General features: G+C 31.7%; 1 protein-coding gene across 7 annotated transcripts; it reads left to right on the top strand.

Moving 5' to 3' along the window:
• Positions 1-644: 644 nt before the first annotated feature.
• On the top strand, positions 645-6,063 carry LOC132278887 (uncharacterized). Of its 7 annotated transcripts, none has more exons than XR_009471155.1 (4): positions 645-1,245; positions 1,530-4,869; positions 5,289-5,451; positions 5,758-6,063. XR_009471155.1 is itself a non-coding variant. In XM_059780787.1 (3 exons), exons 1-3 carry the CDS (start codon positions 1,073-1,075, stop codon positions 5,767-5,769), a joined length of 348 nt encoding a protein of 115 aa, XP_059636770.1. In that variant the 5' UTR covers positions 666-1,072; the 3' UTR covers positions 5,770-6,063. The 7 variants fall into 7 exon arrangements, 1 of the variants encoding a protein (XP_059636770.1); XR_009471157.1 differs by having other exon boundaries at positions 660-1,245; positions 1,530-1,638; positions 4,600-5,451; XR_009471158.1 differs by having other exon boundaries at positions 670-1,245; positions 1,530-1,610.
• The last annotated feature ends 15,859 nt before the right edge of the window (positions 6,064-21,922 follow it).

The following is a 21,922-nucleotide window of genomic DNA, read 5'->3' as shown; positions in this document are numbered from 1 at the left end:
TTACAAAAAGCCCTATCTGCAAAGCTTCGTGCGCTTGCAAGTGGTTATATCTAAGCTTACAACAATATCCTAACAAAAGGACCATTTCCACACTTCTGGCATGGTAAGGCTCCCGTTGTGTGGAACAAATTCACCGTAAAATGGTTGACCAAGTTTTGGGGCATTTTTCAAATAGAAAAAATAATATTTTGTAATAAATAAAAGAATATTATAAATTCAAACTCTAGAATTTCTCAATTATTGCACTATGTATTTATTAGATCAAATAAGTACATTCAACCATAGAATTAACTGTCAAAAAAAGAAAATGTACTTAACAAAAAACAACTTTGAAACTATTCACTTCATATTGTCCCTTGGCCCGTAAGTCTTCAAATGAGATTAAAATTCTAGTTCTTCCAATCCAAGCCATTGTAATAAATTATGCGTGTATAAAAATTTCTCATGGTTAGTAACATAAGCCATTGAATTAACTAATCTAGGAGTTATGGGCTAGTAAAATTATAATATTTTGGATAAATGGTGAGTTATATGAATTAACAATTTTTATTAGAAATTACTTAATTAGGTGACATTTTTTAAATGTTGACTTAGAATTAAAAATTAATTTATTAATTGTTATATAATTATAATATTTATATACAAATTAATTTAGTTTGATTAAATTATTTATATAAAAGAATATTGTCTTTCTCCTCATACAAAATTAGGATTCTAGTTCTTGCAATCAAGCCTACTTTAATTTTTAAAAAATTAAATAGCTAAACATTTCCCGCCCACAAATTTCCCATTCCCGCGCGCGCCTCGGCCCTTAGCCCACTCTGTAAATAAATGAATATTAAAAAAAAAAAATTGCCCTAAAAATTTGCACCCACTCTCGACAATTCCCACTCTTTCCAGATTCCCCACTTTCTCCAAAAGCCCCATTCTCAGTTATGCCTTAAAAATCCCTAATTGCGGCAAGCAAAGGAATATAAATCCCTAATTGCGGCAAGCAAAGGAACCCACTAATCTGTTTCAAGGGAAGGTTGCCTTGCTTGTTTGGATCGCGATTCCCTAAGCTCCAAATTGAATGGTGATTCTTCTCCCCTCTCTCCGTCCTAATTCAAGCAATAGCCCCCTCAGGTGCTCAGGTTTTGTATGCGTGTTTGGCTGTTCTGTTAGTCTGATAACTCAGACTGGGGAGGCTCAAACGGATGGGTTAGCCACATTAACGGTGCCCTCTTTCACTTCCGGCAACCCAAGGTAAGTTTCAAGGTCCCTTTTATGAAGAAACCAACAATCTGTATATGTTTATATATATATATATATATATATATATATTTTTTTTTTGTGTATTGTCAGGTGTTGAAATTGTCTTTCCTTCTAGGGTTTTTGTTTATTTTTTTTAATTTTGTTTGATTCTGAAATTTTCAACACTTTCCTACTTTCAAAATTGGCGATGATTTGAACTGTGATTCCTGAAATTAACAACTACGTGTTTTTCGCTGTGTCTTCTGAAACCACATGGTTGGACTGTTGAATTTCAGGGCTTTTGAAGGTTTTTGAAGGGCGGCCAGAATTGCGACTCCTTAGCTGTGGGGTTAGCGTACCTTGCCTTAGATTATTTTGTGAGTTTGGGTCTAGGTCCAAGTTCTGGTATGTACAGATTTGTGTGTTTATATACGTATAGATTAGATGATTTTTGCATTTTCTTCTATATGCTTTATACGAACCGGTGAGGCTTATTTGATGAATGCATACAATCTTTTGTATCTTTAGATGCATTAATTAAACAAGCCAATTTCAATTATTAATTAATTAAGTCTATGACAAAACATAAAATATATATTGTTTAGAGATTAATCACCAGTGAGACCATTTTCTATCATCTCTACAATACCACTTGGGCATGTTACAATCGGATTGCTTGTTCTTAGTTTCTTCTTTTCGTTGGTGTAGATGTTTGTGTGTGTGTGTATATCACATATAACTATTTAAAGATGCAAACTTTCTCACAAGATTGATTTTGATTGTATGGTTGATATAAACTGGCTATATGTCTTGTTCTTGTATAATATATAAAAATAACTTTATGGGCTTGCTTAATTTCTACTTTGTTCTTTTGCTTTTTCTTTTTTCATTGTCAATTTGAATCTGTGACCAACCTTCTTTAATTTTTTTTTTTTTTTGTACTCACATAACAAATTATTAACTTCTACTATTTTATTGTTCTTTGTTTTTTTAAATTTTTTATTTTTCGGTAAAGTAACAAAATTGTATTGGGTAAATCTGCTTCTATCCCTCTGGAAGTCTCTGGATTAGGGGAATTATGCATGGTGGAGGATTACACTGTTGTGTAGGTCATTATAAATATTTAAAAGAAAATAAAAAGTTTTTTTTTTTACCAAAAAGAAAATAAAAGATTATTGAGTTACTTCAAGTCTTCAACCAATTCATATATCATCAGAACTAAACTTCACTTCTCTACATCATAGGAACAAAATCTCACACATATAAAATTCGCAAAATCTAAGTTACTCTGGACAACACAGAATTTGCTTTAAAATTGGAATTGAAAATCATACTACTTGCAACTTTAAACTAATTAATTTCAAAAACTCTAAATTTCATACTTAAATGGTATAAGCTAAGTTTTACCTGCATAACTTAGGTTTTGCCATTTTCGCATTCCCGTTCTCGCTCTCGCTCCCACTTTTGTGTGACTTAAGGAGTCTAAGCTATCCTCCCCGGGTATAAGCAATAATACTTCAATTCCAAATTATGTATAAATTATATATATACATGGGATTCAAAACTTGATGTTTCTTTCATCTATTTCCAAATACCATTGACCAATAACTTACCGGATATAAAAAACTCCAACATAATACTGTTAACCAATTAACACTCAAGTGGCACCACTTATTGAAATAGGCTTGTTTGATGAATTCATCTAAAGATAAAAAAGACATGACTAACAAATTTAGGTTATTTTTTTTTAGGATTTATCAGCAACTAATGTAGCATTAATCATATCTATAAAATTGGTTTTGAGGTTGTAAGTTGTTTATTTTGTTGTTGATGTATGGCTTGGGTTGGTGGGTTCCTTTTTATGCTTGGGTTTGGCAGTGGTTGTCCAGCTGGAGATGGGGTTGGTTTGTGAAGATTTGGTATGAGCTTTTTATTGGGAAGAAGATGCATACTCACTGGAGTTGTGGGTGGGTCTTATTTTTGGGTTTTGGCTCGTGGTTGTTGTTATTGAGCATTTGGAGGCGGCAACATATTTGCCATCCCATAAGTGGTGCTACTTGAGTGTTAATCCTGTTTGGTTGTGCTTATTTTTTGTGTATTGGATTATGGCTTTTTGTTTTCTTTTGTACTCATTGTTTTTGGGTTTTTGAATTTGGTTTCTTTTGCTTTAGTGGGTCTGGGGTTTCCATGATTTTTGTACCCCCTAGTGTATAATTTTGGATTTGCCATTTTAGTTTTAATAAAATAACTCAACGCTATAAATGTTGTTAATATCATTATCCCATGTTGGACCAATTGTAGGTCTTTTGAATCTAGTTATAAGATAGCACCGACAATAGCTTGAATGCTTGATAGTATGAGAAAGCTAATATTTCATTTTTTTTTTTTTTTTTAATTTTATTTAAAGGTTCTTGTAGTGAATAAGCATGAACGCATGAAATTAAAATCAGAAATTATAGAGTTTAAATTAAACACTTTTAAGTACATAAAAGTAGTAATGATTGACTGTTAATTTTGCAATAAGTTATTGTAAGCCTGTTGAGCAACTGGTTGATGGCCATAAGTTAATTTTGCTTTGGCCATCAACATGCTTAGGATAAAGCAAAATTAACTTATTTTTCTGATTCTGCTTTGATTAGTAAAACATCTTTCCCTAAACAATATCTTTATGTTATCTGAATACCTAATTTTTTTAATACTAATTTATTTGTAGACACTTCTTAAACAATCTCTCCCTTTGACTATAATTGAGGGGGACTATTTATTTGTACCAGTAAAGTATCAATAAGTGTTATTGAATGTTTCGGCTTTTCAATTAATTTTGAAGTGCAATTAGCATGAGAATGAGATTGTAATATTTTCTCCAGAAATAAGTACTCGTTGCAGGAACTTGTTCTTATCGTGTGATCACATACATCTTGCAAAGGCATTTACTTGTTTCTACTTGTATTTAGTTTGAATTCCATTAATTTCAATACAACACATCAGTCTTAGGAATGGAAAGAAATTGTATGTCAGTGGTCTTCTAGAAGAACAATTTAATTTGGAATTAATATGGTAAGCAACTTGTCAAGACTAGGCATATCAAACCAGCCCCATTCCAACCATAACTTGTTGATCAACTAATTGGATGCTCCTTTTCTTCTTTGAAGAATTTTTTTTATATATATATTATATTTCTTATTAATTAGGAAGAAAATGAAACATTAGGAAGAAAATGAAACATTCTTGTGGAGAGGAATACTAATATACTAATCAGTTTGTGATTAATTTTAGTTTTCTATTTCGAGTTTGGACCACTTCTAGTTCAACTTTATAACAAGTTTTAGTTCTGAGACTAAAATCTCAAATTGGTTTTGGACAAAGCACAACACAACCCTTAAAATCTCTATGGAGCTTAACAATGGCGAATCAAAATCTGAGCAATGCTCATTCTGAGTTGCGTTCCTGTCCAGTTTGGGGTATAATAATGCATAAGTTCTTGAAGCACGCCGTGTGGCTGCAAAACAAGCATTTCAGGCTCTGTCAAGTGAGATTACAGAAGAAATCTGGAGCACACTATATTTTCGTGTTGTAAAGAAAGCATTGTGTGAGAAATGAAGGTTGTTTTGCAACAGATCTAAGAGTGAAGATAAGGTTTGTCTGCATCTTTAGCATTAAAATACTTCATGATTTATTACAATGACTACATCTGAGACCAGTTGCTCTTAAGCTTCGCATCTGGATGATTTGTAATAACTGCACTGTATGAATTTATTTGTTAATATATGAAGTTGATGTCCACTGGACCTTTCAGTTTATAAATAAATAAAAAAGTTTTAGTTTTGAGACTACACCATTTACAATTCAAGTATGAACCACTTTTAATTACTTTCAGTTGACACCACTTTTGGATTGAGTTTGCACCCTTTTTGATTCAGTTTTGTTACTAGTTTGACTTCCAATTTGTACCACTGATGCTTAGATTGCCTGTCCAGTTTCTTTTTCCCTTTCTCTTTAAATATTTTATACTATAATAATTTGTTTTCAAATGCTATATATGAATATGATATTAGGAACAATTATGGAGAAAAACAAAAGTCTAAGGGTGTTCACAAGCCTTACCAAGTTATAGTCAAAGAGGCCTTCGAACTCTGGAAAAAAATGAGTGCTGAGGAGAAGGAGCCTTATGGAGCAACCTACTTGAAAGAATTGGAAATCTTCAGGAAGGATCAAAAGGTAATGTCTTATAAGATACGACACAGTAACATTCAATTTGGTGGTTATTAAAAATTAGCTTTCTATTTGCCTTCACATGAAATTTATTTTTTCCATAGTTTTAATGGATTAATAGTTTTAAACTTTTAATAGATGGAGCAGAGTAATGAAAAAAGCAGGCAAAAATGAGCTGATTTATCTTTTCTATTGGTGTTCTTATTTTCTGTTTATATATTTTTTTTCATGTAGCATATTTGGAAAACTTAGCTTTAGGTTCATTTTTTTGACATAGGCACTAATTGTATTTATTCATTGTTGGCTTTGCAGATTGTTGGATGAGCTCATGCTACAAGAATTCAAGCTCTTTCTATTTAAGACGGTTTAAGTAGTTTATGTTCAGATCTTTGAACCCTTTGTTTAGGATTCTATAGCTCATTTTTGTGTAAGATCTCGGAACATTCTATTTAGGATACTAGCTTGTTTTTGTCCAGATGCTAAGACTCTTGTTTTTTTTTTTTGCACGATGGACTTTATTGTATATGTTGTAAACAATACTCTTTTGGTTCGTGTGGCTTATGTAATATCAAATATTTATTTATTTGCATAATCATTTTGATGTGTGATTAAATTTTATTTTTGATATTGTTTATAATGTTAATAATTTATAGGTTATACTATTATAATTGGTGTCATATTTATATGTTATTGATATATATAAATTCAAAAAAAAATTAATATATTGAAAAAATGGGAACATTTTTCAAGAACAAATTTTGTGGCCTATTTTGAGTATTTGTTACTATATATATTCGTGGACGATTAAAATTATAGTCACGAATAAACTCCGTTTTTTGGGTAGTTACCATGACATAAACTTTATGACCTATTTTGGGTATTTGTCACGACATATATTCGTGGGCAATTAAATTTATAAATACGAATAAATTCCGTGGGAAAAGATATATTCTACCACGATAAATATTTTCGTGGCAAAAGGATTGAATTAGCATGATTAATTCTTATATTAGGATTGCTACTTGTCATGAAAATATTATTATTTAGTCACAAAATAACTTGTGGCAATAGAAGGTATTTTACCATGAGTTTAAATTTGTAGCAAAAGTTTCACATTTTGCCATGAAAATTTTTAATCGTGGTTATTGGCATTTTGTGACGGGGTTACGCCCACGACTAAGCCACAAGCTATTTTTTGTGGTTAAAAGGCTTTCACCACAAAATTTGAAAGTTTTTGCCACAAAGTATCTTGTGGCAAGAACTCAAATTTGTTGGTACAAATACAATATTTTTATAACAACATCAATCCCATCTGAGAAGTGGACTTGGCACACTGATAAATAGAGACACTCTTGAAACATTGACAAAGCACCTAGCTACAACTGCCTTATTTTAAGAAGGAGAATTAACCTAGAGAAACATTTGACAACAGAACAGGCTATACATGTGTTCTTCAACTATCTGTCACCAAAATGCATCTCTCTTTTAAGATTTGTCCATAATTTAAACATAAGTTCTATGATTTTGGAATTTGACTGGTACGTGCGGGAGGGAGGTAGTTCATATATTAGGTGGTAGATTATGGAGTGCTTTAAGAGACTGACGTACACGATCAAAAATTATTAGCAGACTTAGTGGCATTGACAATATTTGTTGATGTTTTGAAATACCCAATTCGCCCTTTTCAAGCACAAGAATAATTGTATAGGCCATCATGCCCTTCAAGAAAAGAGGGGTAAAATGTGGAATAAACCCTTCAAGAGCGATGTAAAATTAAATGAACCAAGTTAGTTAATTTGCATGTTCAGATCTTCTATTTTTTAACCATGTAAATGCTTCTATTAGGGCCTCAGAATTTTGGGGGCCTCAAATTTTAGGGGCCCATGTATGATGGGTTACAAAAGCAAAAAAAAAAAATTATAGCTAAATGTATCAAATCATTTAAGGGGCTTCAAATTTTATAGGCCCATTAATGTTGGGCCATCAAAAAAAAAAAATTTATAACCAAAATGCAACAAATAAAGGACCTCAAGAATGATGGGCCACCAAAAAAAAATTTATAACCAAACCGAAGCAATTGAAACTCGCCTCCAAATTTAGTACCATCAAAATGGGGCAAGAATGATGGGCCAGCCTCCATATGCAGCAAGAATGATGGGCCATCATCTATTACTAGGGCCTCACATTTAAAGTTTGCCTAGGACCTCTTAAGAATTTTTCAATCTCAGAGTCGGCCCTGCCCTGCTATAATATATTATATTAGTACCCTTCATTCGCGCAAATTGCCGAGACATATAATTGGAATATATAATTAATATGGAAAATGATAATTATGAAAATGAAACATTATAACAATGAAAATGAAGAAATGCTTGAACATATCTAAAAAAAACCTGAATATCTTTGCGTGGTGTATATATATATATACAAATATTAAAATAGTGAGCACATGTGTGCGTATATACACACACATATATAAATATTACCTATACAATCATAATGTACAGTACATAAAGCCACCTGACTGACCGGAGCACTGTTTTGCAAATGTCTTTTCTGTAGCTCATGGGCGAAGGCTTGCCTCGTGTTTTACTCCCCTATTGGGTTTTTACAGTTCCCCTCTATATATTTTATATAATTGACTTTTATCTTTAAAAAAAGTGTAAAGTGCAAAAAAAAAAAAAAACTCTCATCAAAATTATGAGCGTTTTGCAAATAAAATTATAAGAAACGCTTTGAATCATCAATTTGTTGCAATGGAAGACAATTTGACAGTTTGGTTGATCGGAAAAATCAAAAGACAATTATACCCTTCACTAAAACTACGTCACTTTGGCACTTATACATTTACTTGTATGATATGGCCGCTGTAATCTTAAGGACCAATTACAACTTGACACCTCACCCAACTCCCTTCTCCTACTTTCTCTCTATCACACCATCAGAGCCATCAAACATTAATCTGGTCAAAACCCGTTTCCCATTCTCTCTACAAACATTGCCTCTTCCATATTCTCTCTTTCACAAAGGATGCTGATATATATATATATATATATATATATATATATATATATATAGACACACGGAGAGGAAGAGATGCTGATGTATACATAGACACACAAAACAACCGGGAAAGTATGGCAATAGGCGCATATGTTGATCTATAATTATAGGATTGGGTTTCTGATTATCTATTCATATTTATTTCCTTTCCGACCATGTGATTTTGCTTCCATTAGCAAGTTTGGAAGGTTGGATGAATGTGCTGTTAGTTGGGTTATAGCTGTAAGCCTAGAACAACATATTTGTGATCAAGACTTGACTCCAAAATGTTGGTGATGGTTAATGGATCACAAAAGGAATGTGAGTTTTTTTATGTGATTTTTGGCGGAGAGGGTCAGAGGAAGGTGAGGAAGAACAGAGCCTATATGTATTATATGTGTACATATATATAATGAGACAGAGAGGGGATGCTAATCCAGAGAGATTGGATTTTTACTTCTCTCATTTATTTTTTTTACTAAATATTAGATCTTTCTTAATATCAAAATGCAATTTGATTTACAATGATACAACCATGGAAGGTTCCAAGTACAGAGTATCTGTATTGAAGATGGAAAGAGAAAAATGGGTTTGAAACGAGTTGACCTTCAATCCCAAAATCGACTGCCTGAAAGCGCCTTACCTTCAATCTGGGAGTTTTTGGCAGTGATTCTTGTGGGGTAGGTCGTGGTGAGAGGACGGTGGCGGTTGTTAATTCGCCGGGATATAGCGTTGTTACTAGTGGTTGTGGAATGGCAATTATGGTTGTGGAGCGGTCGCCGTAGTGACGATCTGAGGCAGTGGTTGTGGGTGAGGATGGCGGTGGCGACGACCCAAGTTGTGGTGGTGGTGGTTAATCCCCCTGAAGGATTTAATCTCTGTCTCATCTCTGTCTCTCGAATAAGGGAAATGGATTCGGAGAAGATTTGGTATTTTTGTATGACAAAGGTGAAATTGGCATTTAAAAAAAAAGTGGCATGCACGTGGCTAATAACGGCCAAACTTTTTCTAACGGTGATCAGAGGGGGTAAATTGCAACAAGCATGTTAATTGTATTTTTATTATATTTTCGAAGGTAAAATAGTAATTTTTTTATTCTCAAGCATAGATCATAATCTTTTATATATTTAAGTTCAAAAGAACTCGATATTATCTTTTCCAAAGGGTTATATGTCTTGGTTTAAAACAACATTGAAGGCATTATATATGATCCTATAATGAAGTTTGTAGGGTGTTATATTGAAAACCCTTCTCACAGTTGATATTTTAAATATAAAGGATTTGACTTAATATAAGGTATAACATATACATTCCATAATAACTTACCATATCATTGACCCCATGTATAAATATAGGGACAAGTGCAAATATCATTGACCCTGTGTATAAATATGGGACAAGTGCAAAAAATACTCTTAAAGTGTACTACGCGTAAAAGTAACACTTTTATCCATATTTTAAAAAATGTACAAAAAACACTCTTAATCTTTTCACATTGTAAAAAAATACCCCATTTGACATAAAGTAATGTTATAATATCCGGTTTGCCCTTTTATTCTTTCGAAAAAGTTCAAGAGGGTATATATGCTGCTAATCTCATAGTATAGGAGTGTTACGCACACATTACCTTATATATATATATATATATATTTTTAAATTTTTTTTTTCTATATATATCTCTAAATATATATATATATATATATATATATATATATATATATATATATTTAACTTTGAGAATTTGTAAAACAAAGATTTGAATTTTTTGAGATTTCAGTTTACTCATTTCTACTAATTCTTTTTATTTTTTTTAGTACGAACACCGTTAAACAAACATAAAAAAAAAATTCTCAATATCAGTGTGCACGGGTTTTCAGAATTTGGAAAATTTTTGTTTTCTTTAGTTTACACTTTATTTTTATTTTATATTTTATATTTTATATTTTTATCTTTACTTGTCCATTGCCAGTATCCTCCAATAATGTCATTTTCGGTCATTTTATAAATTTATTTATTTTTATATATTTTATAAAATGGTTCAGTAAGGGTAATTTAGTCAACTTAGGGTTTAAATTTGTCAGAGGGACCTATTTGCATCAAATTGAAACTTAAGGGGTGTTTTTTGCACGAGAGGGGCATCCTCCAATAGTGCTCTTTTCAATCATTTACAAAATTATTTATTTTTATATATTTTATAAAATGGTTTAATAAGAATAATTTAGTCAACTTAGAGTTTAATTTGTCAAAGGGACTTATTTGTACCAAATTGAAACTTTAAGAATATTGTTTGCACGTAAAAAGTGTAATATGCACTACAAGTCTTTTTTTGCACTTGAACCATAAAATATATTATATGTTTATGTTACATGTGCAAAATAAACAATTTTAGCAAATCATACAACAGTTGTATAACAAATAATTATTCCACATCATACACCTCATACACCTTATGCCTAATTAAGTAATTATTGCACATCGTACACCATTGTCTATAATGAATAATTATACCAAATCATGTTTTTTTTGGGTAAGTAATCATGCATCTTATGTAATTAGGCATAAGATGTAGGAGGTGTATGATGTGGAATGATTATTTGATGTGGAATGATTATTTGTTATACAACTGTTGTATGATTTGTTATAATTATTTATTATGCACATGTAACATAAAGATATAATATATTTATACATGAGGTCAATGATATGGTAAGTTGTTATCGTATGTATATGTTATAAATGTATTATATAATATCATGCAACTTATATGTGAATAACTATAATATACTAATTTATTTTTCATTAAAGTTTGAGAGAATAGTCCATTCATAGTGTTTTCCTATTTAAAATAAACTTGGGATGCAATTTTTAGAGGGATAATTCATAAAAATGGGTTTTTGGGGGGTTAAAGTACAAAAGAATGGAGTCAAAATTAAGTTTTCTTAATTAATGAAATTTTATGAAAGTCTGACATGGATATGAAAAATTAATGTATATCATATTCCCAAAATACCCTTATAATGTTGTAATGAAATTATGCTACTAACCCTCTCATATCTAAAGAGATAAACCCATTTATGGCAACCCTTCTTCCTAAACGAACAGCCAACAATTCCAACAAACCCATTAAAAAAAAAAAAAAACAGCAAATCTTTGTTCTCCCTCTCACATTCCCTCCAAAAACATCTGTTCCTCCAAACCCGATTTAAACCCAAAATCCTTATCAGACAAAAGCAAAATCAAAATCCAAGCTGAGATTCAAAAACCCAACACGAAACATCCTGAAAAAGCCAACACAATCCTCTGTAATGGTAGATCCGCGGCTCGACAATACAAAAGGTTGATGCAAATACTTGTAGGTCCACAAGAAATCTTCAAGTGGGTATGTGAAATCCAAATCACACCATAAATATTGGAATATTTACAAACCAGAACTGGGTCTCTTTCCATTTTTCTTAAAGGTTTACAGTATCAAAGTAGCAAATATCTACCTTTCAAAAAAAAAAAAAAAAAAAGTAACAAATATCTCTTGATTTCTAGGGTTTGGTTGGACTTGGCGATATCGGCGAAAGCTTGGGCGTAGCTTTTGGCAGTGGTGTCGGCCATCCTGGCTCCGCCGCGTCGTTTTCCAGTGATTTTGATGGTGTGTTTCGGGAGTTTGAGGGAAGAGGAGCTGCTAGAGAAAGAGAGTTTGAGAGGATTGGTATAGATGCGTTTCTCCTCTCTCTTTAGATATGAGAGGGGTAGTAGCATTATTTCATAACAACAATAGAATGGTATTTTGGAAATAAAAAGATGAGGTACAGTAATTTTTTATCTCCACGTCAGACTTTCATAAAATTTCATTAATTTGGAAAACTTGATTTTGACTTTATTCTTTTGTCTCTTTACCCCAAAACTCTATTTTTATGGAATTATCCCATTTTTAAAACTTTTTCCATTTCGAAAAATAGAAACATTTTGAAAATAAATTCTTATTTAAATAGAAATGTCAATCCCATCCTTAATTAAAATTAGTATGCATCTCAGATGCCATAAACTCCACTCATGGGACAACTTAGGCTGAAACCATTGAGCGAGCAGCAGCTTGCGTTGGCTGTTAACATGTAGCCACAACTCAATAAAGTGAATACGTTGGGACTGGATGCATTTGCTCAAGGAGCATGACTCAGAATGCTTCCTAGCATGCACCTTCATCCTAGCAATACAAACCCATTAGTTGTAAGATTGGTTTGTGTCTTGTTAAATCGTAACTTGCTCTCAAGCACAACATAAAAAAAGATAAAATACATAAATAAATGAAAAGAAAGTAGTTTGTGATCTGAATCAATTTTCAGATCTGAAAGACTATTTGTTTTCTGTGGATTTGAACAATTGGGGCTTATGAACAGGGAATGAGGACTGGTATCTAGGACAAACAACTGAAGATGGACATGGATGGAAAAACCTACCTAACGAAGTTGGATGAGAATTGATAAGGATTGAGGAGCACACTTATATTTGGGACTTAGTAACAACAACTGAATAATTATAAATTGTGTTAGGAACTTGGGATGAGGTACTAAACCAGAAATGAACTTTTATACTCGAAGCATATGATAAGTGTGGGACACATGTAGTTCACACTAACATTGCAACAACCATTAGTTCAATTTCTTACAATAGTCTTGCAACTTGTTTTACACCTAATAACTTGGTAAACAAATATGAGGCCAAGAAGAAAACGACGTGTCTTAATTAGTGGAACACATCCAGTGATGTGAAAATTTTAATGTGTTACATTTAGATTAGTAAATGCATATTAGATTTGAATATTTATGAAGTAATGCAGATTTGCAGTGTCAATTGTGAAACACACGTGTAGTACCGTGGTGATCTGACCTATGCGGTGTGCATGGGTGCAAGAGACATATCTCAATTTGCGGTGTGCAGTACACGGGTGTAAGAGACACATTGACAAATTTTGATCTGACCTATGCGGTACAAGAGTTGTTGCGTAGCCCACACTACGGCAATCTATACACGTGTAGCCCATCCTAATATAGTTGTCATGTGACAATGGTGGGCGCATGTGCAGTCCACACTATGGCAATCGTGGTGTGCCATAAGCAATTACAAGAGGCACATGCATATCGTGTGGCAGTGTAGCCCAATCTGATAATTACATAAAATATAAAGAAAGAATAACAACACATATATAAAATTATTAAAATAGTCATGAAAATCCATTTACAAATATATGAAATTTTGAATATATCAGGTTTTTTAAAAATAAACTAGTATTGTTCACTGGTAGTACATCCAGACTATATACATTGTGCACTATGGGCAACATTTATATATTTTAAACAATTGGATGGAATTGTTGGGAACAATTTGATTTCAATTTAGTTAGAAATCATATCGAATTGGACCACATACAAACTCTTAACTGATACATTTAGGCTACATATTGGTGCACTGTAGTGGTAGGGGTGGTAAATGGGCGGGTTGGGCTGGGTTTGAATTGGGTTGAAAATGAGCCGGTCAAATATGGATCAAGACCCACATTCAACCCGTTCAGAACGGGTTGAATATGGGCGGGTTGAAAATGTATAGGGTCAACCCTTTATGACCCATGGACCTATTAATTATTATTATTATTTTTTTTTCTGGAAGGTTTTAAAATTTTATTTAATAACAATTAAAAAAAATAATCTCAAACTCAACAATATTTATCGACTCGTTTTAGAGAGAGAGAAGTGAAAGAAAGAGAAGAAATATTGATGTTTTAAAAATAAAATTTTCTTAAAAATTTTGATGTTTACAAACATGGAAAAAGAAAATGTAATTTGCATATTTGAAAATATATATATATATATATATATATATATATATATATATATATATATATTTGACCCATGAAACCCGATCACCTGCCCAAAATATTGATGTTTAAAAAATAAAATTTTCTTAAAATTTTGATGTTTACAAACATGGAAAATGAAAATGTAAAAATAAAAATAAAAATTGTACGGTGAAACCCGACCGACCCGCCCAAAATATTGATGTTTTGAAAATAAAATTTTCTTAAAAACTTTGATGTTTACAAACATGGAAAAAGAAAATGTAATTTGCATATTTGAAAAAAAAAAAAAAAAAAAAAAATTCAACCTGTGAAACACGACTGACCCGACCAAAATATTGATGTTTAAAAAATAAAATTTTCTTACAAATTTTGATGTTTACAAACTTGGAAAAAGAAAATGTAATTTGTATATTTGTAAAAAAAAAAAAAGAAAAAAAAGAAAAAAAGACTTATGATACTCGACCGACCCGCCCAAAATATTAATGTTTTAAAAATAAAATTTTCTTAAAAATTTTGATGTTTATAAACATGGAAAAGGAAAATGTAATTTGCATATTTGAAAAAAAAAAAATAAATGACCCGTGAAACCCGACCAACCACCCAAAATATTGATGTTTAAAAAATATAAATTTTCTTAAAAATTTTGATGTTTACAAACTTGGAAAAGGAAAATGTAATTTGTATATTTGTAAGAAAAAAAATAAATAAATAAAGACCCGTGAAACCCGACCGATCCACCTAAAGTATTGATGATTTTAAAATAAAATTTTCTTAAAAATTTTAATGTTTACAAACATGGAAAAGGAAAATGTAATTTGCATATTTGGGGGAAAAAAAAAAAAAATTGACCTGTGAAACCAGCCTAACCTAACCCGATTTCGGGTTGAGGTTGGGTTGGGTTGGAATTGGGCTGGGTTGGGTTAGCCCAACTTGCAGCTTTAATCGTGAGTGAGCGAATTTTAGAGAGAGAAATGAGTTAAGTGTAATATATAATAAATGTGTGTTGTGTGTCTATTATGTGCTAGGTGAATATCTTGACCCTCAAATTAAGTGGTTAAAAATTACCCAACTCATTTTTGACCCATCTTAAATATGGTTCATCTAAAACTATTAAAAAACGGGCGGATATGAGCGGGTTGATGATTTCTGACCCATTTTGCCCCCCTAACATGTGACATTTGTAAATTTTAAACATATTTTTTTAATGAAAAAAAAAAAAAAAAAAAAAAAACCCCCACACACACACAATTGGATGTGGTAGATAGATGTGATGACTTTATCTGGACCGATCTGTGCTTTGTATGGCCTGGAGAATGATTTTGGGCCGTAAGTTTTATGACTCATCCTTGTGAATGCTTATTCTCGGTGGGCTTAAATAATCACATGCTATGCTGTTGCAAGTCTGTTAAATTTTTATTTAATTTAATTTTTTTTTTTCAATGGTAAGAAACTCCTCCTTTGGAATGTAATGTATGTATTTTATATTTCAAAAAATAAATTATACATAACACACACAATATGCATTTTATACTCCGAAAATTAATTATAACCTATATATTTATATTATGTATATCATTATCACACACAAACACTTGGATGCGTCCATTTAAAAATTACTCTTTTTTTAATTATTCTTTTGTTGATGATGGGTGAATACTAGCTAATTAGTTAACAGGCTATCAGATGTATTAAACAAAATTAACAGGTTATCAGACAGTGTGTTATACAAAATTGTAAAGAAGACGAACCATTTCTCAAATTAAAACATGTTACACACGATCAAATATGTTCATCCTTAGGCAACAAAATTATATAAATTTTGCATCTAATTTATTGCCCTAAAACACAACTTTTTTTTACAAGATTTGGACGTTGCTATTCATGATACATGAGTAGAAATTCATGAATATTTAATTTTGCAAATAATAAAATATTATTCCATACCCTAACCATCCTAATCATAAGCATATGTATACAAAAATAGAAATATAATAAAGAGATTTTCTTGCAAAGTATTTTAGAGAATGAAAAATTAATTTTTTTATTTATTTTTACGAAGAGATAAAGTATTTTATTAGATCATTACAAATGAATAATTATTCAAATTATTATTATTTAGGTAAATTGAATAACTAGTCAATTGATGCTGACTTTGTGTATAAATCCATGGCACTCCCAGTTTTTATTTTTATTTTTATTTTCATTTATAGCATGCACTCCCAATTTAAAAGCTTAAAGTTTATAAGTCACATGTATCGGTTGATTCATCTGTATACCACCCCACCCACCCACCCACACACATACATATATATATATATATATATTATACCTTCTTCACATTTTCTATGCTAATAAGGAAGAAAAGAATAGCACTTAGTACACGAGAAAAAATAACGCAAAAAACTCAAATATGCAATTTATAACAAAGGATTAATCAAATAGTTACTCCCCTCATGGCAGCAATAAAAGACCAATTTTCCTAAATCAAAATGTAGAGAAGAGGAAAATAATAAAAAAAACACTCAAAAAAAAAAAAAAATAATAATAATGGACTGTCACTCTTGAAGCAAGTGTTTAATTGAGTTTAATGTATGGGGTAAATTTGTCTAATTATAAACTAATTTATTACTAGAAGGACATTTCCATAATTAACTATCAAACGGTCACTTGTTAGCATTTAAGTTTTAAATTTGATGACTAGTGATCGTTTCTTTAGTTTGTGGTCACTTTATAGTAATTTTGTTTAGGTTTACTCACTAAAATCTAATTTTTCCTATATATATATTTTTTTTTGGACTCCGTAGAGTGAAAATTTCACGTGCTCTTTAAAAGAAAAAGAACACAAAAAATTCTATTTTGCCTTTAATACAGTATCTTTTATTTAAAAAACCTATGCTCATGCTAATATTTTTGTGTCAATCTACTTAAATATAGAACTTAATTTGCATGGATTTCAAAGAATATATATATATATATATATATATATATATATATATATATATATTATTGACTCAAACTAAATAAGTGAGGGGAAAGGAGAGCCACAAATAATTGTTGAACTTTGTTTTGCTCAACCTAGAAATTAAGAGACAAAATCTAAAACCCTAGCCTTGTGGCTTTAAAATTTCTCGACTTGTCTTTTTCACTCAGAATTCGAGAGTTTGAACGCATAACTCCAAAATAAATATATATAGACATCAATAATAAAGGAGAGTGCGAAATACCTCACCATTTTATAACTTCATAATTAACTTATTAGTCTTTAAATCCTCATGTGTACAAATACAATACATTTATAACAATACATTCATATTATTTGAAACACACACCAAATCTTACAGGCCTATATCATGTTTTAGTGTGCTGTATAAATGCATATCTAAGCTTCTAGCTAACAAAATTAAAGCCATATTGCCTACTCTTATTGACAAGGCACAAAATGCCTTTGTTAAAGCCTAAAGGTAAGAAAATTGGGGACAACATTATACTGGCACAGGAGCTTTTGAGAGGGTACCACAAAATCTGTTTCTCACCTAGATGTACTCTCAAAGTTGATCTCCATAAGGCTTATGACCATCTCCATTTGCAATTCCTGTTTGATGTATTGGAATTGATGCATTTTCCTCCTATCTTCATTGAATGAATCAGAACTTCTATTACCACAGCTTCTTTTTCCTTATCTTTCAATGGAGAACTTTGTGGCATCTTTAGAAGCATCAAAGGATTGGGGCAATGAGATCCTTCATCCTCATACCTATTTGTCATAGCCATGGATGTTTTGTCCTCAATCACAAATAAACTCATTGAGACAAATCAAAACTTCACCTTTCATTGGAGATGCAAAGCCTTAAAAAAATTTCGTCTTTCTTTTGCTGATGATATCCTCATGCTTTGTCATTGGGGGATGTCCAATCTGCAACAGTCATCAAAGAATCGTTGGACAGTTTCAATTTACACTCTGGCCTAACCCCTAACATCAACAAAAGCACATTTTCTTTTGTGGGGTTTTCATCAATGGAAAAGGATGCTATCTGTAATTTATTTCATTTTCCTTCTGGAAACCTCCCCATTAGATATCTTGGTATCCCTCTTATTACCTTAAGACTAACAGCTTCTGATTGCCAATCACTTTTGGATAGTATGCTATCCAAAGTGAACAATTGGACAACAAGAACTCTTTCTTTTGCACGTAGGCTACAACGGATAAAAGCAACACTTTTTAATATGCATATTTTCTGGACCAACATATATTCTCATCCTTCCTATCAAAGTCTCTGATCAAATCAACCAAATCCTAAAAAGATTTCTATAGGCATGACCTAATATGAGCAAGTTTAGATCAGAAGTATGTTGGGATCAAATTTGTACATAAAAAATGGCTGGAGGTTTGGGCATTCAAGACCGACAACTATGGAACAGATCAACAACTCTAAGACATCTAGGGAGTCTTTGCTCCAATGAGTCAACAAGGTTGTGGAAAGACTGGGCAGTGATCTGATTTATTAAGCAGATGAGCATTTGAGGCATCAAAATCCCAAATGAATGCACATGGGTCCGGAGAAATCTAATGCAGAATAGGCATTTAGCTTAACCACTCATCAAGAGCACAATCATCAATGGTGTTTTATGACAATTGGCTTCCATGTGGACCCCTCTATAAGGTATTCAACTCTAATTTTACTCATGTGCAGGGATGGTATATCAACAAGTTCATAAAAGTCTCAAATTTCTTAGCTCACAACCAGTAGAGATGGCCTAGAAATATCCTGAACATCATCTCCCCACACTATGATGTATCCAACTTACTAATGCTAAATCTGGTAGGAGAGGACCTTATTCTGTGGAACACACCCTCCTTGCACTATCCCAACCATTGGCATAACTTGTTCTGGTTCAAACAGTTAGTTCCGAAACATTCATTTTGCTTGTAGCTTGCAATCCAAAGGAAACTTTCAACACATGACAAACCTTCAATGGATTTCACAATGCAAGCTAATGTATGTGCCTTGTGTCTCAGTGCGGCTGAGAATCATGAACACATTTTCCACGCTTCCACCAATGTTCGTATTCGAATTAAATTTGGAATGAGCTACAACAAAAGTGTGGGTTTTACACAAACCCTAATTTGTGGGAAGGTTTCTTGATTTGGGCATCCTCAAATTAAAAACAAAAAGGAACTTTCAGCAAGATACTAACTTGGAAGCTCACTCTAGCAAGTTTTGTATATCACATATGGAGAGAAGGAAACAACATGATTTTTAGGAACAAATGCGTACCTGATGTACATAACTTGAATGTGATTATCAATGTTGTAAGATTAAGGTTGTTCTCAATCAGGAATAGCATGTGTCAGTATGCGAAGGGGATTGCAAGAGAATGGAATCTACCAAGCTCTTTCCATGAACCAGACACAAAAAATCCCTTCTTCTCCTTCCCTCTATGATCACTGATATCAAAACCACCAACCACCATTTCTGCTACATGACCACTTCTTCTACCAGAGACTTTTTGAACTTGTTGATGTATCCCGCCTAGGCCTATGGGTGAGTTATGGTTTGTTTGCACAGTTGGGTTGCATATGAGTACACATGACAAACCTTTTTTGGGGCCATGTTTGCCAAAGGTCTAGGTGAAGGTTGAGGTCCAGTACATCGAATGTGTCGTGTAAAAAAACTTATTCAAAATTGATGAATAATTTATTTTTATTAGGTATTAATATTTTTTTTCTTGGTAAATATTTTATGACAACCAAACAAGAGAAAAATATTGTACTCTCAAACAAACAAAGCTAAATTATACTTTTTTTGTAGGACGTAGGGAATATCAATTAAGAGTGTTTGACAACGGTTTTTTACCTACTTAAAAAAAAATAATAAAAAAAAAAAAATTAGGTAAAGGTAATTGAAGATGTGTTGAGTGAAATGAAGGAAGAGAAGGAAGGATTTTTTTAAAATTTTTTAGATCAGTTGGAAATTGCAATTTTTTTTCATATAAGTAGGTAATTAATCCAATTGGATTTTTGTAGAAGGATTTACATAGAGAAATATTTGTTCGTTTTATATTTCATTTTTGCATGTAAAAACTGAAGGAAAGTACTAGTATCTCTTTCTTTAATTTCTTAATCATACTGAAGTCTCGTATCTAGACAACACCATAGTGTTACTTGCTAATATTTGTTTCATAATTCTTATAAAATGTCACTTAGACGAGCATACTTTGTCAAAATGTAAAAAGAATGACTATGAATCAGCAAGGCTTGCATGCTAATGGCATTCACACCTCATTTATGGCAACAAGCATTTTATTAACATGATTGTTGGCAGCAACTTTTGTAGAAAGGATGTTAATAAAATGAATTGTTTGGTTTTGAGGACGAGGGTTAAAAAAAAAAAAAAATTTATTTTTAATATAATTTTAGATAGTACAAAATTTTATATTTAATGAATTTAGTAGTGCAGATTATCTTGTTGAAATAGGGGAGGAAACTAACAACCAAATTTAACAACCCCATATATATATATTGATGATATAAATACAAAAATTCTGTTTGTGATTTTTTTTAGTAGTTTTTGGCTGGCTTAATAAACAGCCTATTTGTATTAAATATATGTGTTAAGGTTTCGGAATCCATTAGTACGTTATACGAGAATGTATAGTATATATAGCACCCAAATTTTCATCATCTCTCATCTCAATCATACAACCACTTTCGCCTGTACTGAGGGCAAATCTGAAAATTTAAATGTGTATAGACATGTCCCATTTAACTATTTAAGTGATCAGCACATTTGCCATTTTGTTTTATAGGTACACAAATCAGTACAAAATCACAGATTTGAAGATCATCCACTAACTCCAACAAAATAAAGGAAATAAAATGAACAAAACTCAAACCTCCCAGCAATGGAAAAAAAAAAAAAATACAGATAATTCTGATTCTCCTTTAATCAGGCAAGGATCTAGATCACTTAATTCCAAATTATAATATGCTCATTTGAATCCAGCTTATCATATGGTAACAGTCTTTGAAAATCTTGCATAATTTTATTTGAAGGTATTTTAGGCCCATCTTTGACAATGAACAACATTCAAGTATTTTGGGATAAGCTGTGGAGAATTGAAGCAAAACAAAAGGTGCCGCATTTTCTTTGGAGTTATTGGCTTATTGCAGGAAAACTCCCCATCTTAGCTTAATTTGAAAAGGAGGGGTATTGTGGAAGAGGAAGTATGTAAGAGAGGTGGTTTAGCTTCACATACCATTGAGCTTTTGTTCTTGGACTGTTACATTATTGTAGAGGACAAAGAAGAAAACTTGTGAATTTAGAGTTCTAAACATTTTTGTAATTCTAGGATTTCTTTGATATTGCAAAATTATTTCAAATAAGTAGATAATATTTGGATTTTTACAGTAGGGAGAAAAATTTAATTTTTTTCCTTTCTTTTAGTTAATGATCATTTTATCTTTGCATGCTATTTATTATTATTATAAAAAAAGTACCAGTAGTTTCTTTCTTTAACCAATGTTAAATCTAAAATTTTGTTGAAGAACATTGTACCCTCGCCTTGCCATTTACTATATTTACTTCATGT

The sequence above is a fragment of the Cornus florida genome, unplaced genomic scaffold (genome assembly GCF_030987335.1).
Source record: "Cornus florida cultivar Cherokee Brave unplaced genomic scaffold, ASM3098733v1 CherokeeBrave_3.0.0_Hap2_Chr10, whole genome shotgun sequence".
Lineage (NCBI taxonomy): Eukaryota > Viridiplantae > Streptophyta > Magnoliopsida > Cornales > Cornaceae > Cornus > Cornus florida.
The sequence above is the reverse complement of the archived record's forward strand: the minus strand, read 5'-3'. Positions and strand labels throughout refer to the sequence as shown.